Source organism: Martes martes (assembly GCF_963455335.1).
Source record: "Martes martes genome assembly, chromosome: 3".
Classification (NCBI taxonomy): domain Eukaryota; kingdom Metazoa; phylum Chordata; class Mammalia; order Carnivora; family Mustelidae; genus Martes; species Martes martes.
Genome location: NC_137890.1, coordinates 149956147 through 149974218, shown reverse-complemented (window position 1 = coordinate 149974218; position 18072 = coordinate 149956147). Strand labels below are relative to the sequence as shown.

General features: G+C 53.8%; 1 protein-coding gene across 5 annotated transcripts in view; it reads left to right on the top strand.

Annotated features, from left to right (window-relative positions):
* Positions 1-11686, top strand: part of PPP1R7 (protein phosphatase 1 regulatory subunit 7) — a 29442-nt gene extending 17756 nt beyond the window's left edge. For all 5 annotated transcript variants that reach the window (XM_080799112.1, XM_080799111.1, XM_080799110.1 and 2 more), the window contains one exon: positions 11374-11686. In XM_080799112.1, the coding sequence (XP_080655238.1) occupies positions 11374-11550 (177 nt within the window). In that variant the 3' untranslated portion in view covers positions 11551-11686. The remainder of the gene's footprint in view (positions 1-11373) is intronic.
* Positions 11687-18072: the final 6386 nt, after the last annotated feature.

The window sequence follows — 18072 nt, the reverse complement described above, 5'->3', positions numbered from 1 at the left end:
TTTTCTCTCTTTTCCTACCTTCTTTTCGGATTGGGAAAAATGGTGTTATTTTGGGGATAGTCCATTTTATTTCCACTGTTGGCATATTTGCTTTTATCTGTGTGTTTTGTTTTTAGTGACTGTTTTAGGAATCACAAAGTGTATTTTTAATTTATCACAGTCTGCCTTCAAGTAATATTACACCACATCACAAATAACAGAAGGAGGAACACGCTTCCTTTCCTCTCCAACAGCTAACATTATCTTATGTTTTACTTTTAATAGGCTGTAAACCCCATGATAGGTTGCTGTATCAGTTATCTTTTAAGGAAACTTAATTTTTTTTTTTTTTTTTTTTTTAAGAGAGAGAGCACCCAGGTAGGTGGGGAAGGGCAAAGGGAGAGAGAAAATCCCAGGCAGGCTCTATACTGAATGCAGAACCCAACATGGGGCTCGATCTCATGACCCTGAGATCATGACGTGAGCCAAAATCAAGAGTCATATGCTTAACGGACTGATCCACCCAGCTGCCCCAAAGGAAATTTAATAATTAGAAAACTAACTTGTTTTACCATTTATGGCATTTTTTAGTGTTTTGTGTAGTTCACACTGTGGCGTTTACCTTCCACCTGAAGAATTTTAACATTTTTTATTGGGCAGCATGCTGTAAACCAATTATTTCCGCTTTGATTGATCTGGAAAAGTCTCTGCTTTACTTTAATTCTTGGAGGGTAGAGTTACAGGTGCACAGTCCTGGTGTGGCAGCTTGGTGGGAGGTTGTCTTACAACTTACCCTATTGGGCCCCGGTTCTCGCTGTTTCTGATGGGAAGTAGTTCATTGTTCTTGTCCTTGTTCCCTCATGTGTGATGCATCTTTCTCCCTCTAGCTGCTATTTTATGTTCTTTTTATCACTTTCTTTCTTGCCACTTGCCTGTCATGTGCTATTGAGCTTTTTGGATCTATGGGTCTATAGTTTTCAAAGTCAAATGCAGAAAACTTTTGAAAATAATTTCCTCAAACAGTTTTTCTGCCTCTCCTTCTCCCAGCTTCTTCCTAAAACCCCCAGTGATGTGTATGTTGTCCAGCGCTTGGCAGCTGGGCCTCTGGCTTTTATGTTGTGTGCTCTCATTTGTATGACTTCTGCTCCTGTGTCTGTGACGTCATGATCTTCTCTTCCATGACGTTCATGTGCTATAACCCCATGTACTCAACTTTTCATCTCAGATGTTATATTTTTCAACTCTGAAAAAAATTTGGTTGTCTTTTTGTAGCTTCTGTTTCTCCTCTTATGTGTGTTTTCCCTAAAGCCTTCCTTTTTCAAATGGCTAATAATTTTTGTATTGGGTACTGGCCATTAGGACGGTAAGTTACTGGGGCACCTGGCTGGCTCAGTCAGTAGAGCATGCCACTCTTACCCTCGGGTTGTGAGTTCAAGCCCCACATTGAACGTAGAGATTATGCAAAAATAAAATTCTTTTTAAAAAAAGAGAGATGTTCAGTTATTGACTCTCTGGATTTTTGTTGTTTTCCTTTAAAGCATATTGGACTTTTTATCTAGCAGATAGTTGAGTCACCCCTTGGTCCTTACAAGACTTGTTTTCAGCTTTATTAGTGTGAGTCTAAGAAGCCTGTCCTCTAAGGCTTCTCTGCTCTGTTTCTGGCCTGTGACCCTTGGGTATCTAGCGAATGCCCAGGCATTTAGTGAGGTCTCTGCCTGTGGTTGGTGGGAGCACAAACACATCCTTTCCATGCGTGAGCTCGGGCCTTGCCCAGCTCGTGGCTTCTGGCGGCTGCTCTGGGGCCGATCCACACTCCCGTTTTCAGTCCGAGATTCCAGGGGACATCAGGTACTCTTCTGGAGCTTTTTCCATACAGAGCTCACTCCTCTCCAGGAATTCCAGCTACCTCTGCCTCCCCAAACTGCATTCCCTGCCTCTGCTCAACAGGCCACCAGGCTGTGCTTGGACCCCCCTGTGGTCTGCAGAGGACTCCAGGTAGAAGGCCAGGGAGGAGAGAGCTCACCTCCCTTGTTTTCCTGCTCTCAGGAGTCGCTGTCCTGTCTTGCCTATTGTCCAACATATGCAAAATGTGGTTTCTTGTTCTTTGTCCTTTTGGCTTATGACAAAAAGGCAAATCCAGCTCTGTTTATTCTATCACTTGAAGTCCTGTTTCTTTCTTTAATTTAATTTTCCTGTCTCACTCACCCACTGCAGTGTGTGAGCTCTGTGAGGCAGAGGAATGTGTTGCTCACTCTCACTTCAGCGGCCCTTAGAGCAGTGCCTGGCACACAGCTGGCTGGATGAGAGGAAGGGGAAGTTGGTTAGTTGGGCAGAGACCATCTGTAAGTAACATTGGAAAACATGCTTGTGCAAATATGTGTGCTAAAGGCTTTAATATCCATGTATTGAACACAGCTCATACGGAGGTGCCACTAGAAGAGGAGGGTAAAGGGGCACCTGGGTGGCTCAGTCAGTTAAGCATCCAACTCGTGACTTCAGCTTAGGTCATGATCTCATGAGCCATAAGATGAAGCCCCACATTGGGCTCCATGCTCAGCACGGAGCCTGCTTAGGATATTCTCCCTGCCTCTCCCTTTCCCTGTCCTTCCCCCCCGGTTGTGCTTGCTTGCTTACTCCCGCTCTTTCTAAAATATATATAAATAAAATCCTTTTTTAAAAAAGTGGGGTAGAGCATAAACAAGTCACAGAGTAAGAAGTAACAGCTGCTTGTAAATACATAAAACATTTTCTATTTCACCAATTTTTAAAATACACGAAGACAGTGAGCTGCGGTATTTGGGCTGTCAGGTGGGCAGCGGTCTGTGCTGCAGCCAGTGCCCCGGGGATGCTGGCAGGACTCTCGGCACCGCATGGGTTCTGTGGGGGCTTCAAAGCCCCGAGACCCCAGCAAAATGAGGAGAAAGTCGAAGATTTATGTACAAAAACACATAAATGTCAGGATTCCTTGTTCTACATTGGCAATAGCTTTGTGTTTTCTGATGAGAAAGTCTGTGTGTTCATTATAAAAAAGAAAAAGATAAGATTATAAAAAAGAAAGACAAATCTATCTTTTCCTTGCTTTTAGTGGTTAGTGTCCAGTTTAGAAGAGATTATAAACCCAGACCTTATAAAAGCAGTTGTCCAGATTTCCTTCTGAAACTTGAGGTTTGTATTATTCAGTTTTTCCACCGCAGGGAATAAATAAATTATGGTATATTCCTGTGATGAAATATGCTGCTATGAAGCAAGGCCTTCAAATGACGTTTGTGAAAGAGATTTAACTACAGAAAAATGCTCATGATACAGTATTGATGAAAAAGGAATGTGCAGAGTATTTTGGGGGAGATCCACGTGTTATTGAACTCTGCCTGTGGACACATGCACAGAGAAAGGACCAGAAGTGTGGATGCAGATACGAGAAGCCCTTGTCTCTGGATTGTAAACGTGTAGCTGGTTTTCCTGTTTCTCTTTATACTCTTTGGTTTCTCCAAGTCTTCCATAACAAGCATGTATTTCTTTCATAACTGAAAAACAAATGTGTAGAAAAGTGTATTCTAAGAGAATGAGAGGGACAACTTGGGCCAGCCCCTTCCCGCTGCGGTTGACGGCGCCCAGAACAGGCAGAAGAAAGAGCAGATTGACAGTGCTCTTCCTCATGTGGGAAGTCTCAACTAGGTGTGATTCTTTCTTTTTTTTTAATACTGTATTTCCTACATCTCACCAATGAGCATTCTTCTGCCAGGAGGAAAAGGAGAAACAGGTGTATTTCAGGGGCAGCTGCTGAAGTGTGCTTCATGCCAGCAGGACTGCAGAGGCTGGCAGAGGCCCAGGACCCTCCACGCTACCTCCCCGGCCACTGTGGCCACATGAGCAGACCTGGCCCTAGGTGGCCGCGGCAGGTTGGAAAGAAGGGAATGAGTCAAGGGAAACGCCAGTGGTGAATCAGCAGAAACTGGTGACCTCTGGGGGAGAGGCGAAGGTCACGGGCAGGGAGGCGTGTGAAGCCAAGTGCAAAACAGCAGTGGAGTTGGGAGCTGCCTTGATAGCCTTGCCCTCACCAGATCATCAAGGCTCCCAGAGGTCAGAGTGGACAGGCCCCAGACACGTGGCGTGCTGCCCTAAATAAGTGATAGTGTGGGCACATAGATGGAGTGTGAAGGCAAACCCCAGAAACATTAATCTGCGTGAATGGTCACCTGTGGGGCCGGAAGGGCCGGTGAAGGGCGAGCAACCCACTGCGACTTCTCTGAGGACATCTGTTTGCACATTTCGGTTTTTTAGAATGCTTTGCACATTTTTCTAAATGTTTTTAATTTACAATTCCACATGGCTTGAAACAAATGACTAACAATATTTCAAATTAGTACGACAACCACACAAAGGAAAGAATTATTTAAGTGATGTTGGAACCAGAACTCTGACTATGGTGTGTGTGAAATAACTCCAAGAAGAGCTTGAACGCCACTCACTAGTGCCAACGTTGGTATTGTCATTTTCAGACTATTTTAAATATGTTCCAGGATAAATAAATGTACTAACGTGAGTCAAATCCTTCCTAACACTTCATATACAAGAAAATAAATACAGATACAAGCAAGTGTAACCTGTCATGTTGAATTTGGATTTGGAGGCAGTTTTAGGCATGGGGGTAGGGCCCTCCGCCTGTCAGCTCGGCATAAACAGCTGTAGACACGGCCAGACGTAGGTGGTCGATGTCTGCAGGCTGTGGGCTCGGGACAAGCACCATGGTCACACCCTAGGCCTCAGCTGAGGGCACGTTCCACGGACAATTGGGCACAGACGCAGCGGCTGTTTCCCTGGACAGGGGAGGCAGCCATCGGAGCTGGGGTTCCCAGGGGCCCGTGAGAAACACACGGGCAGGTGCACAGCTGGGAGACTGCTGCACAGGAACAAAGCCCCAGTGATCGGCCCGGGGCTTTCTTAGACAACAGCTCAGCTGCATGTGTGTGCCTGCAGCGGACAGCTGCGTGGACTAGAGGCAAGTGGAGGTTCCAGATGCCACGCAGCACATGGAAGCAACCGTGTTCCAACCTGCCAAAGTGGAGGGACAATGCCAAACACGCCAGAAGCTCCATCGACACTCCACACAGCCCTGCATCAGGGGTGGGTCAAGCACTCTCCTGGGGCCTGTGACCAAGCCTCCACGGGACCAAGAGGCTCTTCTGGAACACTGATTTTTAAGATTGTATTTATTTTATTTGAAAGTGAGAGAAAGAGAGCATGAGAGGGGAGAGGTTAAAAAGAGAAGCAGACTCCCTGCTGAGCAAAGAGCCTGATGTGGGACTCAATCCCAGGACTCCAGGATCATGACCTGAGCTGAAGGCAGTTGCTTAACCAGCCAAGCCACCTGTGCACCCCTGGAACACCGCTTTCTAAAGGAGGCCGACAAAACTCAGACTCTGTGTCACCTCCACAGTATTCAGTGTGCAAAGAAGCAGGAGAGCATGACTCATAACAGGGAGAAAAAATCTCAGTAGAAGCCACGGGAGGCAATCGACAACAGGACCCCTGCCTGTGAGTGTGTGTGGGCCTCACTGACAGACACACCACAGCAAAAGCAGTGGGATTGTCCCTCCATGATAGGGTTTTGAAAAGGTGGGCCTCTCTCACGGAGGCTCTCTGTGACTCTCTCTTCAGTCCCTACCATTACAGGAAGTAACAGAAACCTCTTTTGACACCAGCAGCACACAAGGCATGCATCCCCTTTGTTGAAACGGCCTACAGATTCTCAAGCAAATAAGTTATTTTGATGTGCTACCTGTGGTGTATGAACTGTGTCTTGAGAATTCTCCCATACCTTTTTTTAAGATATCACTGAGTTTGGGGAAAATCAAGTATGCTGTATAAATACCAGCCAAAAAACCATCATAAAGCAAAGAAATACATCCTGTGAAGTTGGGGACTTGAGCACCATCAGCAATCTACTGGGAAAACATCAAACAGGACACATTCTATAGCATAATTCCAGTAGTGGATTCAGGCAACACTCGTCACTGGAGAGCTGGATGTCTGCCGTGTGGCACCCCACATAGAATTTGCTAACTGCAAAAGGGAAGTGTGCTCCCCAACTTACCCATGTGATCAAATTTACCACCCCTGATAGTGGGACAACCTGATGCTAAGTGTTCCCCAATTTGGTTCATCTGTAAAGCATATTTGCCAAAAATGTCTAATCTACTCTAACCGAGCATTTAGACCTAACTTGAAATTTGCAGGAAATACAGGGGCCAGAAGAACAAGCTAGATGACTCCACAAGAAAACAGGTGGATAAATCCAGAATGAATGAGATTATACAAGGCAGTTAACTGGGTTTCTTAAACAAGTCAATTTCATTTAACAGAGAAAATTGTGAGTAGAAGGTGGAAAATGTTCTAGATTAAAGAGTCTAAAAATTGTATCTCCTGGGAGATACTCTAGGAAGGGAAGGGTCCCACCGCAACCCTGCTTCTTTACATTCCCATCATGAAGAACTTAGAAACATGAAGGTGATCAGTTTTCCCTCCATGAACATTGCTCCCCTTCCTGGGGCTCGGGAGACCCTGGGGTGTGTATGGAAACAATGCAGGTAAATGGTTTTGTGTTCCATTTTGGAAAAATACAAGGATAAGACTCTCTAAAAGTCATCTGTATCAAAGACGTCATTACAGTGTCCCACCAGTGGCAATAAAACTTCCAGTTCTGCACTCATCGAATCTGAACGAAAACTGTCCTGAGGCTGGGCTGTGGCTCATCCTGAGTGATAAGGTCTGGAGTTTACAAAGACAGCCCCCACCGCAGACAAGGACGGGCTGGCGTCAGTGCTGCCGTGTGAGATCGGAAGCATGTGGTATGGCAGATAGGAGCTGGATAGTGAAACAGAAGAGGACATGGGTGCTCCACGGCCACCTGGGCTGGAGCGGATGCCAGAATCAGCCACCATGATGGCAGGAAGAGGTTTTGAAGCAGACAATGCCACAGAAAAACTTATTTCTTCTAAACAATATCCTGCTGCTTTTGTGAAATGAATCTACTTTCTGCGTGTTTTAAGGCCCAAGTGCAGCCGGTACAGGCACCACTTAGTGATTCTCCCATTCAGTGCTCTCTTTCTCTTAACTGGCCTCCCCGGCACGGCCATGGCATCTCACTTTGCACTTGACCTTGTGGGCGGCTCAGGTTGTACAAGTGTATATATAGGCTTAGGCATAGTAGAATAACGCTTAAGAATTTGTCCTAAAAGAGTTATATCCGTGTCCCTTTCCAGGGGAGGCACTCGCTCAGGCTGACGGGAGAGGGCCTTCTTGGTGTCCTCATGACACAGCTTCAGTCCCCCCACCAGGGCCAAGACCCAGGTTCTGGAAATCTAGCTTTCCCAAAGCTGGTGACACATGAGGCCCACAAGAAGTTCTATGAAAGTAGGGTACCTTACACGGGTGGGTCTGGAAGGAGGTGTCATCACAGGAAGTCATTAGAGACAGTCATCTGGCCATGGCTGTGAACTAGTCACAGACCAGCCCTCCAGCCTTGGGCAAGTACAAAGATGGTTTGGCTCTGTCTTCATGGACAGTGTGCAGGCTGCATCCCTGGGACAGTGTGGCAGTTCATTTGAGCTGAAGAAGCAGAGAGCAAAGTTTATGGCAAGACACGGCCCTGGAGAGGGGGTAGCTGTGCAGAGAAGGCGCCCCAGACGTCCATGTGGGGATCCCCTGTCAGTCCATGGCTGAGGGCTAAGCCGTCTGGGCACAAGGCCATCCCCCTTAAGGCTCACCCAGCTGTGCTGCTGGGGGTATAGGGCAGCTCAGCCCTGCCCCGGTGGCAGGATCTTGCCAACACTCTCGGTATCCATCCAGCAGACTCCAGAAAGGCCCATCCTGAGCATTAAGGACCACAGGCTCAGATTAGACCTACTTCAAGTCCACCCTAATAAAGTCTGAAGCTGCACTCCAGAGGAGGTGGAGTTTGGAGGCTGGTCCCCACCAAGTTAGAGGGGCCCCAACAAAGTGTGACCCCAAGCCCGCGCAGCCTCAGGGTGATCATCCAGTCATTAAGCTGCTTGTTAGAACAAAAAATCAACCCTCTTCGAAGAATCCAGTCTCTGTAGCGTATTATCCACAATTTCTAGTGTTTGATCCAAAATCACTAGATATGCAAGTAGGAAGATGTGATCTGTGCTTAAGAAAAAGTAGTGGTGAGAAACCAAACCCTCAGTGTTTAGTACAGATTACTCTCTGGGCCTGGAGGTGGGCTGTATGGCGTCCTATTCTCGTTACCAGCTCCAGACCATTCTTCCTCCTCCTCCTCCTCCTCCTTAAAGACCGCCCAGTGCATGGCCCCTGTGGCCTCAGCCCCTCCTTCCCTTGATGTCAGAACCTCACTTGTGCTCCAGCACAGCTCCTGCCACACATAATCCTTGTTTCAGTGTCCACGTGGCAGGGTCCCCAGGGACCTGGCATCATGTTGCCCTTGCCCCCTCACCCTCAGGTGAGGCCATCATATCTACTCCCCCAAGTGCCTTCCTGCCTTCCGGTCCGAGCTCAGCTGCTCTTCTCTGGGTCTGTTTCCTCTGCCCTCGGCAGCTGTCCTGGTTGAAGAGAGACCCCACAACCCAGCCTCCCATCGCAGCAGACTAGGTGGTTCTCTGCGGCTGCCTCCTCTTCAGTCAGGGGCTCCCTGCCAGCAGTGCCCCACCCCAGCCACGAATGTGCTGCAACACCTCCCACCCTCTGCCCTTGGCCAGGATCCCCGCCTCCCTCCACTATCTCTGGCCTCCTCACCTGGCTCCATCAGCCATGTTCTCACCACCCTACCTCAGACACAGTCCAGCCAGCACTCCCCGTCCCCTAGGAGTGGCAGGTGCCCCCAGCATGGCCCAGCAGCTCTGCCACCTGGGTGCACCAGGACGAGCTCCCCACAGCAGCCACAGAGCGGATTCAGTGGCCCTTGCACCCCCTCACCTGCTGCTGACCTCAGCAGACTTGTATCAGTTCTTCCTGAAACATGTTCCTCATGTGACTTCCAGGATCTCACTCTCTCGGTTCTGCTGTCACCCTGGTCACTTGTCAGTCTTCTTTGCTGGTTTTCAGTTTGTTTCCTCCCACGAATCTCTAGAGTGCCTGGGGTTTAGTCTTGGACTTTTTCTCTCCTCCCTCTCCCCATTGAGCCTCTCCGGTCCAAACAATACCCCTCGTATGCCCCCAGCACACACACTCATTCCCACCTAGGGCTCTGTCCTGTGCCCCCAGCACACACACTCATGTTCCCAGCCCGGGCTCTACCCTGGGCTCCTGAGCCTCGGCCAAGACGGCGTGCTCAGCACGGGGCATTGTCAGCTGACCACCTGCCACCCGGACCGAGCAGCACGTCCAACCTGGAGCCCAGGAGCCCCCCTGTGCTCTCCTCTGCTCGGTTCAATGTCAGTACCCATGGACTCCAGCCTCCCAGTTCTTCAGGCCAAAATTCTTGGAACCTTCCTTTATTTCTCCTTTTCTCTTACACATCATTCACAAGCCAACCTCTTCCCTCTCCCTTCTACCCAGAATCCAGCCTCTCTGCCCTCTGCTGCTAGCTCCATGGCCCCAGCCACCATCCCCCCTGACCGGCACTATGACCCCAGCTGTGATCCTTTTACAGTCCACGACCCTCCAAGGGCTGCCATCACACCTCGGGGTGAAAGCCAGAGTCCTACAAAGTCTCCACAGTCTGCCCACCTTTACCACCGCTGCCTCGTGTCATAGGCTGCCGAACCCCCACTCACAGAACAGCCTGGTACTAGAGGCTTCTCACACCATCTGTCCAGATGCTAGGCTGCCATGTGCCAGACCCAAGGCAGCATCACAGAATTCCAGGCTGACTAAGTTGACCTCAGAGCATTGAGATTGGGAAGGTCTTTCAAAGATCCTTTGTCCTGCCTGTCGAGTGCCTGAGCTCCTCTCTGGCGTCCCTGCCCGAGGGGCCTGGGGGTTCCTGGAATGGCTCCACTTCCTTTTCATTGCATGTGTGGGCAGCTCTTGTCATCACCACTTCTCTGTAAGTGGAGCTGAAATGGACCACCCTGTAGCCTCTGCCACCACAGGTTCACAGAAGACAGGTCTGCTACCTGTCGGTTGGGAGGAGCGCTCCTGCTTTCTGCCTCTGTGCATGGGGGACCCTGGGGCTACCATCCTTCCATGTGAGTTCTAGAACAGGCACAATTGGACCTGGGGGGTGAGGCCAGCAGGGCACAAAGCTGGTATCACACCCCTTGGTCGTGATGCGGACACTCCCAGAAGCTCTCAGTTTGCCCTTATTTAAAGTTCCTGTCACCCAAAACCCTCATGAGCAGTGACAGGCTGGAGCCAACTTGCCCTGGCTCATCCGAGCCCACCATGCGCCTCCTTCCAGCTCTGTTGTCGGGGGCCGGGGGCTGCTGGCATGAAATCAGTCCTGCGGGGTCTCTGCTCCCCCAAGATTGGCAGACAGTACAGGTCAGGGCTTCAATTCCTCTGGGAGCCGGTCGCTGGCTGTGTGCCTGTCCAAGCCCTTGCCTCCCCCTTCAGCCAGGTGCTGACTGCCTCTTGCCTTCAGGGACAATTCTACCATCTGTTGTCACTTGTCCCTCTGCCATATTCTTGGAGAACTGGTAGAAACCAGGGCAGCTCGCCTCTTGGAGCACCCTGCCCTGCCCCCTGAGGAGGAGCCACGACCATCCACGGACAGGTGTGGACTGAGCGTCAGAGGCCCATGCTCTGATGGGCATCTGAACCCAGGGGCCTGACATGCCCTCGTCTTGACGGTGGTTTGAGAGTCAGAGAATTCTTCCCGGCTCTTGGCGGTCAGGAGGGTGGACCCTAACATGCTTTGAGCCCTCATCCAGCTTTGCATCCTGGGGACATCGCCTGGGCAGCGGGAGGCCGGGGGCGGGGCATTTCCCTCTCAGACGCCTGCAGTGGGAATCCCAGTGGGGCAGGCCAGTGGCAACTGATGGGACGGATGGGCCATTTGGCTGCCATGGCCACTGCCATGCTGGCTGGGTTATGGTCGGAGCATGGAGTCAGGCCTTGGGAACAACCCTAAGTTGGTTTATAGGAAGTAGAGTTGAACCTGCTTGAACGCTTTGCCTAGAGATGAGGCGGGGCTTGGAAGCAGTGTTGCTCTGTCTTTTCTCTGCCAATCTTAACTTGGATCAGCCCGTCTGGTGACGCAGCCCCAGCTCCAGGCGGGAGCGAGAGCGTTCCCCATGGGGAGGCCAGGGGGTGAAGAAGTGACAGAGGGCTCCCTCAGGAGCCAGGGAAGACGCCATGCTGGCTTCTGGGTAGGGAGGGCCAGGCCCTGTCGCTGGGCTCCTGCTCAGACGTGGGGGCGGGAGGCTGGGGCTGTTCCATCCTTGAGGCTTCCCTAATGTGTGTGCGTGCCCCCAGATGAACGACAATCTGCTGGAGAGCTGGAGCGACCTGGATGAGCTCAAAGCGGCTAGGAACCTGGAGACGGTGTACCTGGAGCGGAACCCCCTGCAGAAGGACCCGCAGTACCGGCGCAAGATCATGCTGGCCCTGCCTTCTGTGCGGCAGATCGATGCCACCTTCGTCAGGTTCTGAGTCCTCCTGGCTCCTGCCGGGTCCCTCTCAACACAAGAACTGCCCAGCCACGGTTTTTATCCGCCCGTTGCTCCTCAAGCCGGCACTCTATCAGCAGTCACAAACCCAATGGCAATAAAAAGGCACTGAGTGATAACCGCCATGTGTGACGCCACCCTACTTCAGGACACCCGTGGCCAGCACGCCGCCACCTGGTGTTGGTGTGCCCATGGTGCTCCCGCCGCATCTATTTTCTCTTCCTGAGAAGGGCAGGCCAGTGGGTGTGAGGGCGCTTCCCGGGGTGGGGGCCCTCAGGGGCTGGCCTGGCAGCCCAGAGCTGTTTGGTCTTACCAGGTGATGCCAGGGTTTTTCTAATCATAGGTATTTCAGAACAAAACCATGGGCACAGGATCGCAGGGTCCAGTGTGCTGCAATCCGCTGGGCCCCTTGACATCCATGGCCGCGCGCCGGGCCCCTTGTTGACCGCAGGCTCTCCAAGGCCAGCACTCTGCTCCAGACCAGCTCTGAAGAGCTTACCTCTTGACAGCTCCTAATGTCGCTTCCCAGTTCTACCCCGTCCTTGTGCCGGCTTGTTTCTTAGAAGACTCACCTCAGCCGTCACCCGGGGTCTGAATTCAATGCCGCAGGACCTCAGCCTGTCTTGGGTCTCTAGTTTCTCTTCTGCAGAAGGAGGACTGAATCGAGGGGTCACCAAGGGTCCCTTCTAGAGCGGTGCCTTCCAGTATAGGCTGCCCACCACCACGTGTGGCTGCTTCCATTCAAATTTAAATGTGTTCAAACAAAACGAAATCTAGCACTCGCCTTGCCTCCTCTGGTGCAGTCGCCACCTTGCCAGGGACAGCCCTGCCCCCTCCATCCTCATGAACAGCCCAAGCAGGTTAGAGGGTCCCGGGTGGCCAGGTGACCCCTGCCAGGAGTTGTAGATGTGGCAGCAGTTGGCTTGAAGTTCAAGCTCACGTCCAGTTCCCGAGTGTTATCTCCGCCAGAACAAACCCTGTGGCCTGAAGCCAGGAGCACCTGCCCCCGGGAAGCAGACCTCTGGCCCCGGGGGTGGGAGGGCACCCGCCTGGAAGGGGCCTTGGGATGATGGCCTTGAGGTTGCAAAAGAAAGTTGAGACCCAAGGATTCAAGACTGGTATGACCCTGCTGAAAGCGTTATTCCCAGAAGCCCTGCACCCTAGCGCAAGGCGAGACCTTCCAGAGCCACGGAGGCACACCCAGCAGGGGCAGGGCCCACAGAGCCCTCTGTGGAGCTGGGATGGTGTTCTGGCCCTGGCACGGGAGGGACGTCAGCCATGAGGTCATTGATTTTTAATTTGGGAGGCAGAGTGTGGCCGGTGGCGGCAGGGACTGTACCCCGCGCATGCCCACCATGGCAGAAGCAGGGAAAGGGGGTGATCACCAGATGCTGACAGTTGCTGCTAATGGAACAGGTGTTGCCCCGAAGGTAGGAAAAGAAACCCAAAGAGCCTCTAGCAAACAGAACAGCAGGAGAAAGGCCTCAGCAGGCCCGTCCTCGTGGGGATGAGACGGGGACGCTTGCCCAGAGCATCTGTGCATTCAAAGACACGGGAGACTTTGGGGGTGGAGGGGGTGGGGCAGGGTGTTCTGAACCCAGCACTGTCCCAGTCTTGTGCCATCTGCATGTACTGAACCTCGAACACCCTTGGACAAGAGCCAAGAGAGGAAGTTAGTTACCTGCTGGCTCCCGAAGGCTGCAGACCAGGTAAGGGGGGCGCAGGGCGCCGGGCACTAGGCGGGGCAGTGGGCAGGACGTCCCCTGCAGAGCCAAGTCCAGAGGGCCAGAAACCCCAGTGTGAACAGGAACCTCAGAGGAGGGGCTGTGGGCTTCCCAAAGCAGGACCATGAGAGCGGCTCTTGGTGGATTTGTTTACATGGCAGTGGGATTCCCGTCGCACAGGGAAGGCTTTGAGTAGAGCAGACAGCAAACAAAGATGCCCACGGAGGGTACAACCAGCAAAGGCCTCATCCAAGAACCCTGGTGGAAACCAGCCTAAGGCAGGAGCAGCTGCGTCAGGAGGCCAGAGTGTTGAGCCGCCCCCCCACCTTCCCCTACGCCCCTCCAAGAAGCACACACTGTGGTAGGCCCTCCCTGTGTGCCTACCCCAAATTAGCTGGTTAGAAACCTCCCCACGTGAGGTGTCCAGGAGGGTGCCACAGGCAGGCCCTGGGCTCTGGGAGGGACCCTGGGGGACCCTGAGCCTCAAATAGTTTGCCCAGCCCTGGGCTCCCCAGGACATGCTCCTCAGCAGGAAGCAGCCACAGTGCCCACTCAGAACCCTGAGGAGGCCACAGCCTCGGAGACCACGGGTCCGTGGGAGAGGGCTGTGAGGGCTCCACAGGGGTGCACACAGACAGGAGGGCTCAAGGGACCACCAAGAGCAGCCAGGAGGGAACAGCCCTCTTCCCGAGGCCTGAAACAACCCCAAGCAAAAGACCCTGGGCTGGGGCGGGGGGGGGGGTGGGGCGCGGACAGCAGAGGAGGCGGAATAAAGAATGAAGCATGGGACAGCCTGGCTGCAGGGGGACTCCGCGTCCTGTGAGGCACTTGGGATACATCAAGGAACAAAACAAGCCCCTCCCCTTTTTTTAAGATGTTTTTTAAAATCTCTGCCCTGGGATAGCCACACAATTGTTTAGTTAGAAGGTAACTTGCCCTTCAGAAGAGGGCGGAGCCTATGGACAAGCTCAGGGGCATCAGGGGGTTGGGGTGACCCTGATGAGGGGCAGACCCCAGTCAGCTGGGAAAGGAGGCTGAGGGGGCATCAGAGAGGAGGAGGTTGAGCAGAGGGCAGGGAGAGGGAAACCTCAGAGCACCCCAGACAGGGGGACCCACAAAGGAGGCCCGGGAACCCCAACTGGTGGGTGTGGGGCGCTTGGCAGGAAGATCCCCTGTCTGGAGCTAGCTGTGGTGAGGCCTAGCGGCTGCAGGGGAGGAACAGGGAGGCTTTCCTAGCAGGGAAGATACCCTGAGGAGGGGCAGCAGGGGGAGGGGGCGGGACACAGACACCTATTGAGGCAAGAGGCCAGCAGCGAGGATGGCAGCAGGCAGGCCAGGGATGGGCCAGGTGGCTACCTGGAGGAGGGTGCTTGCTCTGTCCGAGGGGATATTTGGGAGAAAGGTGGAATCAGGGAAGGATCTTGGAGAGCAGGGTGGGGCCTGAGGGCAGGGGTTGAGTGAGAGGGATGGCACAAAGGGCACCCATCAGACTGGGTGCAGGGTGGGTCAGTGTCCGGGGAGCAGCAGTGCCCCCCACGGACGGTCTCTACCAGTACCGTGCAGCCCAGTGATCGTGTTTGAACCAGCCACGTGCCCATCCCTGGGGTGGAGGATGCTAGTTCTTCCCCGATCCGTGGGATCTTGTCCCTTTCCAGGCTGCCTTGCGGCCGGAGTGGGCGGGGGCCCATGCTCAGCCCACAGCACCTGCTGTCCTGAGAGCAAGGGTCGATGCCACTGACATGGGGCCGGGAACCTGGACCTGGCGGCTGCATACGTGAAGAAGAACAGTTCGGTCACCACAGCTGGAGGCTTTTCCACACTTCTGCCAATGTATTCCTAAGTAATTCCATATTCCACAAATGGATAGAGGAAGTTATTGTCATAAAAGGCTTTTCCACACTTCTGCCAATGTATTCCTAAGTAATTCCATATTCCACAAATGGATATAGGAAGTTACTGTCAAAAAAGGCTGTTGTTGGGGCACCTGGGTGGCTCAGTGGGTTAAAGCCTCTGCCTTCGGCTCAGGTCATGATCTCAGGGTCCTGGGATCGAGCTCCACATCGGGCTTTCTGCTCAGTGGGGAGCCTGCTCCCTCTTCTCTCTCTGCCTGCCTCTCTGCCTGCTTGTGATCTCTGTCTGTCAAATAAATAAATAAAATCCTTAAAAAAAAAAAGGCTGGTGTAGCAGATCCGGGGCCTGGGCTCTTCCCCAAACCTGGGACCCAACAACACATCTGTGCCCAATGTCACTTGCTGGCTTTTTTTTCCCCTTATTTTTAAAAACAGCAAGAGTAATGCAACTTGAAAAAAATGTCAAAACATGAAACATTATATAAAATAGGCATTTCAACACCACCCCGGGATGAGTGCTGTTTCCAGTGTCCTGCGTGCACCTGGCCCCCAACGGCTCCAGCTTTGGTGAGCGGTGACCCGCAGCAGCCACCCTGCCGCTCTTCTCCGGCCGACGTCCCTGGGGCCGCCGCGAGCAGAGTGCTGGGAACCCCTGAAAGCTGACCTGTTCCTGGGCCCCCGGAAGTGTGGCCAGAGCGGAACGTCAAGTTGTCTTTGGCTAGAAAAACTCTGGGCCACAACTTCCCGTCCGGAGGCCCTGTGGGGCCAGGCTGAGGCCCCGTAGCGGATACCCCTCCTCCCTCGCCTGCCTCACCCCAGTTCCCAGCTCTGGGGCATCCCCAGGGCAGCTGGTACACAGGAACCCAGCTCAGGGATCCCAGACAGTGAGCTCAGTGTGGACCCTGCAGCTCAGGGATGCCCGCTGTGGCTGGGCCCCAACCCAGGACCCATGGCGCAGGGTCTCCTGGGAGGGGGGTGGGGATCAGAGATGCAGCCAGGACGACGGTGGGACTCTGGGTTTCACACAAGAGAGCCACAGGAGAACAGTGCTGTGGGGAGGATGGAGTGGGCTCCTGGGAGACAGGCCCAGACCCAAGAAGGACCTGGTGGCTGGGACCCCTCCCTGCAGTGAGCAGGGTGGCACCCCCTTTCACCCCCTTTCCTGAGGTCACACCCAGGAAATGGCAGAACTGGCTGTGCAAGCCGGGCCCTCAGAGTCTCTGGACAGCGGCCCACCAGGTGGAGATGGCAGCCAACCCCTCCGTGGCCGCCCCAGCCGGGCGCCACCACTCCCTGTCCCTCTACAGCAGCAGCCGACAGTGACATTCCTAAGTAAATCAGGGGAGAAAGATGAGCTGCGTCCTTTGGGGGAGGAGGGTATCATTTGCATGTGAGACAGGGAGAGGCTCTAGGTAAATGGGCTGCCTCTGTTTGCAGACCCAGAGCCCCACACCCCCTTCTCAAACAAAGGCAGATCCTGTTCCAGGAGCTGGGAGACCTTTCCCCCTGCCAGGCAGCTATGCCAGGCCCCTCTCCTGCCCATTTGCCAGGCAAGGTGAGGACACCTAAGTGGACAGCCCCACCTGGGCAGGACCACAAGGATGCGGTCCCTCCCAGTTCTCTGCTTATGGGTCTGGCCCAGACTCCACTGCCCAGACCAGGCTGGTGCTGGAAGGTTGTCCATGACCTCAGAGGCCTCTTCCGGAAGCCGCCGTGCCAGGTGGGAACCCATTCCATGATGCAAGGGCCACAGGGAGGGAGATGGGGAGATGGACTCTGGGGAGGCTGCGTGAGCACCCCCAGCCATCAGGGTTCTCAGTGCCCTGAAGCTCTATCTAAGGTTCACCCTGCTGCCCGAGGCCTGCCTGGCCCTGGGGGGTGGATGAGAAAGGCCAGGCGCTCAGTGTGACTTTGGGCAGGGCACCTCCAGTCCTAGGGAAGTTCAATTTTCCCGCCTGCCCAGTGGGCCAACATGGAGCAGATCACTTCTATGGCCTTTGTGGCTGGGGCATCCTCTGTCCCCATCCTTTTTGCACGGAGCACCCAGAAGGGACACACAATGGGGGGTGGTCAGCAGCACCGAAGGCAGCTAGCTGACTTCAAATTCTCCAGACTTCCTCCGGAACTGCCCCGTGACACACACTGGCCCTATACCAGGGACCATGTCATAAGGCCAACCCCTGGCTCCAGGCCGTCTGGAACCTGGAAGACAGTCAGGAGCTGCAGGCTCACGTCTCTGCCTCTCCGACCCTCTGGCCTCAGTGAGCTGTCCCCTCCAACCTCCTGTAGCTCCAGCCTCACACCCTCCCAGCCTCTGTGGCTGGTGACGGCCCTCATCGCTTGCACTGGGACAGATGGGCAGCCCCCACTCAAAACCCCCCCTTCTGGGCCTCTCGCTCTTTGCTGCACTTTGCCAACCTGTCCACAGGAACAGTAGCATCTGACCTCCCCACAGGAGGACCTAGAGGTTGTGTCGGGGGGACACAGGGTCAGCGTGGCCAGGCCAGCCTCCCCAGCAGGTCCAGGAGGAGCCAAGGCCTCGTCTCAATGGAAGGGTGTCCTCTGCTCCTCCTGCAGGGGAGCAGAAAGAAGAGGGGGTCTCTGAGCCCACCCCTCTGGGCCCCCTCAGGCCCCACCACCCAGGCAGGGCTGATAGGGAGGTAGGCACACACACTGGACAGGTGGACAGACACACAGCTGCAGGGCCAAGCCTTCCAGACACTCTCTCCTTCTCCTTGGTCTGCTCCTAGACCTGGAAGCCCACGTGGGGGACTGTCCTATGCTTCCAGGTGGGACAGCTCAGCCTCGAACCCACCCTGGGCCACTGTTCTGGCCTGTGCCCTCCCCGATGACGTGGGTTCACGTTGGCTGCGTGGTAGTCTGGGGACCACGTCTCACGGGCCGCCCTGGGGTTGTGGGTGCAGGATCGGA